At 57.7% G+C, this 8,173-nt stretch overlaps 1 protein-coding gene across 1 annotated transcript in view; it reads left to right on the forward strand.

The window, feature by feature from the left end:
• Positions 1-551: 551 nt before the first annotated feature.
• DLG3 (discs large MAGUK scaffold protein 3) overlaps positions 552-8,173 on the forward strand; it is a 57,186-nt gene continuing 49,564 nt past the window's right edge. Inside the window, 8 exon segments of the mRNA XM_017887901.1 lie at positions 552-1,041; positions 1,044-1,246; positions 4,582-4,632; positions 5,028-5,152; positions 5,359-5,528; positions 5,838-5,974; positions 6,308-6,452; positions 7,537-7,696. Coding sequence (XP_017743390.1) covers positions 891-1,041; positions 1,044-1,246; positions 4,582-4,632; positions 5,028-5,152; positions 5,359-5,528; positions 5,838-5,974; positions 6,308-6,452; positions 7,537-7,696 — 1,142 coding nt within the window. The 5' untranslated portion in view covers positions 552-890.

Genomic DNA, 8,173 nt, shown 5'->3' on the forward strand with positions numbered 1-8,173 from the left:
GGTCACAGTAATTTCAGGGCCTAGAGAAAGAGAGAACAATAGTCTTGTGGAGGAGGTATTGACAGGACAGCGGGCCTCATATGCTGCTTTCTTCCTTGGTCCCCTGTAAGAGAAAGCACCTCCTTCACTCTGCTCCAACGTCCCTTCTGTCCATCCTGCTACCTCGTCTTTACTTCTGGTGGCCCCAGCTCAGAGCAAGCCTGGGGACCCATTGAGCATATCCCTGCAACTCCCTCTTGGAAGTGGGATGGGGTGGAGTGGGCAGAGGACAGGCTAAAATTGGCGATATAAGGGCACAAGATCGGGTGCCTGAGCTCTCTGGTGGCCCACGTCCTCTGCCCCCACCCTAGGGCCAACAGTTCCCTAGAGATTGGGGGAGCTGGGGCTGAGCCTGGGGGCGCCACTGCCTCTGTTCCTTTAAGGAGCCGCTGTTTAGCATTCCTACCGCTGCCGCTGCCGCTGCCTGCCTCTGCGCGCTGATTGGCTGGAATCAACTGAGAAGGGAGCCAGGGAGAGATGCTCTTGACTCCACTCAGATCCATCCTGGGGACCAGAGCAGAAGCGGTCCTCACAGCACCCAGTCTCTGCTTGAGCTCCCGCTTCTTCTTTGCCTCTGGGCCTCGGCCCAGGAGCCACGACGGGCGACACGGAGCCGCCAGTGCTGGAGGGGAGCCGTGGGTGCGGGGCAGCGTGGGGCCGAGGCCCCGGGACGCCCGCCCGGCCCCAGGCCCCGCTCAGCCCGGGCGCCCCCACGGGTGCCCCCCCCTTCTTGGTCCGAGCAGTGTGAGTGTGCCCGGGAGCCCGGCGGCGGCGGCGGCGGCGGCGGCGGCGGTGGCGGCGGCGTGGAAACCGGCGTGGGCTGGGGGGTCCGAGCCGCGGGGGGCAGTGCCATGCACAAGCACCAGCACTGCTGTAAGTGCCCTGAGTGCTATGAAGTGACCCGCCTGGCCGCCCTGCGGCGCCTCGAGCCTCCGGGCTACGGGGACTGGCAGGTCCCTGACCCCTACGGGCCAGGTGGGGGCAACGGCGCCAGCGCGGGTTATGGGGCTACAGCTCGCAGACCTTGCCCTCGCAGGCGGGGGCCACCCCCACCCCTCGCACCAAGGCCAAGCTCATCCCCACCGGCCGGGATGTGGGGCCGGTGCCTCCTAAGCCAGTCCCGGGCAAGAGCACCCCCAAACTCAACGGCAGCGGCCCCAGCTGGTGGCCAGAGTGCACCTGTACCAACCGGGACTGGTATGAGCAGGTATGGACCAGCGAAGGGGGGAGCGGTGGGGCAACCCAGGAGGGCTGGAGAGTGGGGGCCTAGAGGCCTGGGATGCAGTAGGGGTCGCTGGGGCTCCAAGCCTGTGGACCCCGAGCCCTAGCATTGCAGCTGGGCAAAGAGAGGTGTTGGGAAATGTGTGGTTCCCTGTGTGTGTCTGTTTGGGGGTCTCCATTAGAAGGAGATTGGGAGGAGCCGTGTGTGTCAGGGGGTAAGGGCATGGCGGAGGGGCACATTTTCCTGTGTGGGGAATTGGGTTTGTCTCAGTGTGGGGTTTGGCAATGTCTCTGTGTCTGGCAGGGGCGGGAGGTTCTGCGGGGCTGCCTGTGGTGTGTGTCTCCACAGGAGGGGAGGAGGGGGCATGGTGCTCTGCGTAGGGGGGACATATGTGTGTGTATGTATGTTGGGGTGTGTGGAGGAAGACAGTGGAGCTGCCGGGAATCCGTGTGGAGGAGCCCATGTGCCCGGCTCACTGAGCTTCATCCCTCGATGCCATGAGTCCCTCTCCGTCCCAGTCCCTTTGTGTGTGGATGTGCACATGGATGTGTGGAGATGTCACTCTGAATGTGGAGAGGTCTCTGTAGAGGAAGCTGCAGGGATGGCTGTGTTTGTGTGTGTGGCTACATGTATATGTGTGTGAGCATGTGGCTGCAAGAGTGTGCACGCGTGTGCCTGGTGTGTGTGTGTGTGTGTGTTGTCTCTGGTGAGAGCCGATTGACAGGCAAGGGAGGGGAGAGGAAGGAGGCGAGAGACACGTCCCAAGCAAGGCTGAGAGGCTGCTGAGAAGGACAGACTCTTTTGTCCAAGCAGCTCTGAAGTGTGTGTGCCGGGGTGGGGTGGCGGGGGGGAGATTTGAAGGAACTGAAGCAAGCTTCCTTGCTCTAGAGCAGGCATGGTGCCTGGAGCCAGCAAGGGGCAGCTGCCCTGGTGCAGGGACTGGCCCCAGTGGGGCATGTCCCCCTTGGGTATCTCCAGATGTGAGAGGGCTTAGCCCCCCCAGCCCTGACTTGGCACAGCTTGGGAGCCCCTGGGTGCTGGGCACAACTCCGGCTTCCACTCCCAGCCTAAACTGCCAGCTTAGAAAATGGAAGGAGCATCTGTGGGAGAAGCAGCAAAATGGAGGCTGGGCTGGCAGAGCCAGGTCCCTGGCACGCAAGGCGGAGGGCCTGTCTGGTTATCTGGCTCTGCAGCTCCTAGGATGGGGAAAGAGGAAGAGGAGGCTTTGCTGTTGAGGGCAGGTGATGACTTCCCCAAGCTGGTGACCGTTCTGGCTGCCTCTGCCCTCTGGGGATAGGATGTGCTCTCACTCAGAGGCAAAGGTGGGGACTTCCTGGGGAGAAGAGCCCTCAGTTCTGGCCTTCTGTCTGTCCACACTTACTGCTTCCCCACATCCCTTGCCTTGGCCTCTTGCCCTTTCCTGCGAGTCCCTCTCTCTCCTTTGCCCCCTCTGTCCTGGAGGCCTTTCCCTTGCAAACACCCTCTTATGCTTGTCCTGCCTGGCTGGGAGACAGGTGGCAATCCCAGGCTGGGCCAATTGGCCAAGGTTTCTTTGCCAGGGCTGATCCCTGGATGGCTCTTGGCCCTGAGAACAAGGTCCCTGAGTAGGGGTGGGGGCTAGAGGGTGTACCACTGGGAACGGGAAGCCTCTGGGTACCACTTGGGCTGGGCTTGAGGCCTGGCTTGTCACATGTGGGCACACATGGTACACCAAATGCACACAAGAGCCACATGGATGTCCTTTTGCTTGTGTCTGTTGCATGGTACCTAAGGTAGCTGTATTGGTTTCGGGTCTCTAAAGAGCCTTCAGTTCTTCTTCCTGGGGTCACAGACCAGGGTAAGGCTGCAGCCGGAGTCCTCCCACCAACTCCCACAGCTGTAGGGCCAGCCCAGAAATGGTGGAGGCATGACAAGCTAGTCCTCTCCCCCTCTCCTCCTCTCTGCTTCTTGAAGCCAAAGCTGTGTGGGGTGTAGGTGGGATGGGGGAAGCAGAGCAGGACATGTGGAGGAGCCCCCACCCTGGTTTCCAGCTCCCCGCTTCTGAGGAGCAGGCCAGAGGTCAGGGAGGGGACAACATAGCCAGAGAAAGGTGGGGGAGGGGTGCCAGGACAGGATACCTGGGGAGACCGGCAAGAGGGCTTTTCCATTCTTGGAGGTAAGAGTGAGAGCTAGCAGGCAGGTGCTGCTTGTATGTCCAGAATCACATTTTCACTTGACAAATGGATGCACACATGTCCTGTCTGGGAGGCCATCTCTGTGGGTTGGTCAAATCACCCCTGTGTTTCTGACCCCTTCCCTTGCCTCTTCTTGCATGGCTACTGCATATTGAAGACCACGGACTCTGCTGCCCGTCAGTCTGTGGGTCACCAACTTCTCCCTCATGGGGAATCTTGTTTACCTTGCTCCAGTCCCACCCTTGGCTTTGTCTCTGACTCCTGACCAGCTCCCACCCTCACCCTTTCTGCTGGGAAACATGAAGGGCTCAGGGCCAAAAATCCTTTGGTAGAAAATGGATTAGGACTTTGACTCCTTCTGCCTATTTGAGGAATTGGGTTCCTGGAGTCCAAGAAGGAGGTATAGAGTGAAGACTCACGAGGTGCTCCAAAGTGGAGCCACTGTCCTTTCTCCCATGAGCTCTACTGGGGTATGGGGATGAGTGACCAAAACATCAAGGGCCTTAAGAGCTTACTGTAACCAAAAGAACACCTAGAGATCCCATTGCTCTGCTGCTAACTCCCAGTGTGCCCTTAGGCACATCCCATGTCCTCTCTGGGCCTCCGTGTCACCTACTGTCACATGAAGGGGACAGGACAAGATGATGTCTGCTGTCCTTCCAGTTCGGACACAGTGGGAGTCTATGATCCCCCAGTCAGGGAGAACTGTGGTTCAGAAGGGGAAGGGTTATCTGTCTAGGCCACTGGGTATCCCCTATGGACACTGGGTGTGGCATGGTTTGCCCTCCATGCTCCATCTCTGCCATCCCCCTTAGGCCAGCCCTGCACTCCTCCTAGTGAACCCCGAGGCACTGAAGCCCAGCCTCTCGGTGAGTGCATCACTGGCTGGCTCAGTCTCAGACAATTGATCTGGGCTAAATGAGCAGCTGGGTTTGGCCTGATATGGTTGGAAGCAAAGCAGGGGTGGGGGGTGAGTGGGGAGTGGCCTCTTCCGGGTTAGCCTGTCCTCATCTGTGGCCAAGAGGTGACCTGGGGTGCACTTGGGCTCTTCTACTCTGTGGGAGTAGGGGAGGAGGCAGATTGACCAAGGGGCAGATGACTGGAAGGGCAGGGGGCACTAAGGGAATTGCCTGTGTCTCCCCCTAGGTGAATGGCAGCGATGGCATGTTCAAATATGAGGAAATTGTACTTGAGCGGGTGAGTCTGCCAGTGGGGAAAAGCGGAAAGGGAAGGAGAGGGTTGGAGCCAGGAGAGGGGAGACCCCCAAATCATGGTTTTAAGACCCATGGGGGGACCTGCATTAAGAGGATGGAGAAACAGCGGCCCTCAGAGGCCACTTCACTGCATCAATCAATCAACTCACTAGCAAATATTAATTGACCTTGTTCACTGAGGCCTGGGGTATTGGGGAGGGGATGAGTTTCCCAGAATGGTCAGCAGAGGCTGGGTTTCTGACAAATGTGCCCAGCCTGCCATGGCCCCTTCTGAGACCTGGAGAACTAGCTCTGGGACATAAGGGGAGATGGGGTACCCAGAACTCTCTTTTTTGCCCTCAGAGTGAACAGACTGTGCCTTTCTTCCCACTTCTGCAGGGCAACTCTGGCCTGGGCTTCAGTATTGCAGGTGGCATCGACAATCCCCATGTCCCTGATGACCCTGGCATCTTTATTACCAAGATTATCCCTGGTGGAGCAGCTGCCATGGATGGGAGGCTGGGGTGAGATGGCCTGGAAGCAGGGTTGTGGGTGGCAAGGACAGGATAGAGATGAGGGGAGGAAAGCCTGCCTGGCAGGATGACCCTTCCATTAGATCTGAGGGCAGGGTGGGAGGGCAGAGGAGGGGAGGACAGAGAAGTGGGAGGAAGCAGGAGAGGGAGTGGAGGGGTGGGGGCACAGTGTCATGCGTCTCGGGCTTCCCCCACAGGGTGAATGACTGTGTGCTGCGGGTGAATGAGGTGGACGTGTCGGAGGTGGTACACAGCCGGGCAGTGGAGGCGCTGAAGGAGGCAGGCCCTGTGGTGCGATTGGTGGTGCGGAGGCGACAGCCTCCACCCGAGACCATCATGGAGGTCAACCTGCTCAAAGGGCCCAAAGGTGCGGCCCTCCAGGTTCCTGTGCTCCAGCCAGAGCCCTAGGCCCCAGATCCCATCTGGCCCCATAAGGAATTGGAAGGGAATGGCCTTACTCCTTGCCTGACTCCCCCTGTTCCAACTCACAGCCTACTTTTTTGACCTCAGGCCTCACCCTTACTCATCTCAGGATGGCAGCTTAGTGTTTGGATCCCCTGGAGGGAGCTCCTGTGGGGCCAGTGGGTTGGCTGGGGGAGGGGGCTTGGATTTGGGATCGACAACACTTTAACCTCTCCTTGTGGGCCTCTTCCACCCCCTGCTGGCTCCCACTCAGGACTGGGTTTCAGCATTGCTGGTGGTATTGGCAACCAGCACATCCCAGGAGACAACAGCATCTACATCACCAAGATCATTGAGGGGGGTGCTGCTCAGAAGGATGGACGCCTACAGATCGGGGACCGGCTGCTGGCGGTGAGACAGACTTCACGGGGATGCCCAAATGGTAGGATAGGGAGGAGGAGCTCCAGTACCCCTCACTCTGCCTAAACCTCACTCAGGGTTGAGGCATCATGGGGGAATTTCAAGAGTTATCATCTGTGTTGTGTTTGCCCAGATACAAAGGCCCTACTTCTTTCTGTGGCCAGGGTCTTGCCCTATCTCCTACTTCCTGCCTCTGCTCCTCACAGCACTATACTTGGGCCTCTGTTAGCATGCTGTTGAATTTCACTGAAAAGGCATCCCTCGGGTTCCCTGGAGAAGCCTCTCCTTCTCCCAAGTCCCAGCCTGAGGCCTCTCGTCTTCTAGGTGAACAACACCAATCTGCAGGATGTGAGGCACGAGGAAGCTGTGGCCTCACTGAAGAACACATCTGATATGGTGTATTTGAAGGTGGCCAAGCCAGGCAGCCTCCACCTCAACGACATGTACGCTCCCCCTGACTACGCCAGCAGTACGTACTCATCAGCCTCTGTCCCTGGCCTAAAGCTCTGTCCCCTGGTTTCTGGAGGGGAAGAAGTTCATACCCCTTGTTAAGAGAGGCCAAGCAGCTTTGCTCAGTGGTGGCACTGTAGCAGCCAATAAGGTTTATCTGAGGTGCCATTATTATTAATTGAAAACTTTGCCCAGTGCCCCACTGTGAAGACTTGCCATAGAGTCAGCATTGGCAATTTCTGACAACTTCTATGGACAGTGAATTTTAAAAAGAGGAAAAAGAGAAGCTGCAGAGGATAGTGCACAGAACTGAGTCCGGATCCTAGGTCTGTCTTTGTTTTTTTGTTTGTTTATTTGAGACAGAGTCTCGCTCTGTTGCCAGGGTGGAGTGCAGTGGCACGATCTTAGCTCACTGCAACCTCCGCCTCCCAGGTTCAAGCAATTCTCCTGCCTCAGCCTCCCGAGTAGCTGGGACTACAGGTGCCTGCCACCACACCTGGCTAATTTTTTGTATTTTTAGTAGAGACGGGGTTTCTCCATGTTGGCCAGGATGGTCTCAATTTCCTGACCTTGTGATCCGCCCGCCTCAGCCGCCCAAAGTGCTGGGATTACAGGTGTGAACCACCGTGCCCGGCCCCCAGCTCTGTCCCTTAGAGCTGGGTGCCCTTAGACAAGTCCCTTTCACCTGTTTTTTGTTTCCTCTTTGGCAAAAAGGAGCTAATGATGTATGTGCTGCCTTCCTCATAGGACTGCTGCAAGGATCAAATGAGATCATGGATGAGAAAGCCCTTGGAAAACTGTATTAGGCTATAGAGATGTGAGGGATTATTATTAGTCACACCTCTAGTCATGCCTTTCTTTGTAGACTGCCTTGACTTCAGCTCTTTCTAAGACTCACAGGAGTGAGCCAAGGATTTAGAAAGGGACTGCGGAGGAGGAACCCTGGGTGGCGGGTGGATGGAGTGGGGAGGTGCGGCCTGAGGAATCAGCATCCCTTGGTCTCTTTTGCACCTGAAGTGGGGTGTGGGGGAAAGTCCTTGGAGGAGTTTGGGGTACCTGCCTCGACCAGTCTCTGAACTTTTGTCTCCCTTTCTTGATTCCAGCTTTTACTGCCTTGGCTGACAACCACATAAGCCATAATTCCAGCCTGGGTTATCTCGGGGCTGTGGAGAGCAAGGTCAGCTATCCTGCTCCTCCTCAGGTTCCCCCCACCCGCTACTCTCCTATTCCCAGGCACATGCTGGCTGAGGAGGACTTCACCAGGTAAGACCACCCCCCGCTCCACTCAACATCCCATTCAATCTACCCAGAAATTGGGGAGGGGAGGAATCCGTTTCTCCGTTTCTGGCCGGCCACAGGCTCCTTGTAGTATGGAAAAGAAGAGGATAAGACCCTCATCACTCCCGGCTTTGGGGTCCAAGGCCCTCTCTCAGGCCTTGGGGACCTAGAGAGGGACAGAAGTGGCTGCAAGGACAAGTTCTACCATCAGGGGGAGTGCCGAGTGAGTGGCCCTGGTCCAAAAGTGCAGATAAAGAAACGATGGGGTGGAGTGTTTAGGGGGCTGAGGAGGTGAGGGCAGCGGAGTTTCCTGCCCTGAGATAGTTGCAGCCCGCTCCGCTGCAACCATTTCAAATTAGGGAAGAAAGTAGTTCAGCCGGTGAGGCTGGCGGGACTCTGACCGGCCCGGTGGCCTCGCCGGCAACGGCCCCGCCCCGCCCCGCTGGCGGCGGCGGCGGCGGC

The sequence above is a fragment of the Rhinopithecus bieti genome, unplaced genomic scaffold (assembly GCF_001698545.2).
Source record: "Rhinopithecus bieti isolate Rb0 unplaced genomic scaffold, ASM169854v2 scaffold_18033, whole genome shotgun sequence".
Classification (NCBI taxonomy): Eukaryota; Metazoa; Chordata; class Mammalia; order Primates; family Cercopithecidae; genus Rhinopithecus; species Rhinopithecus bieti.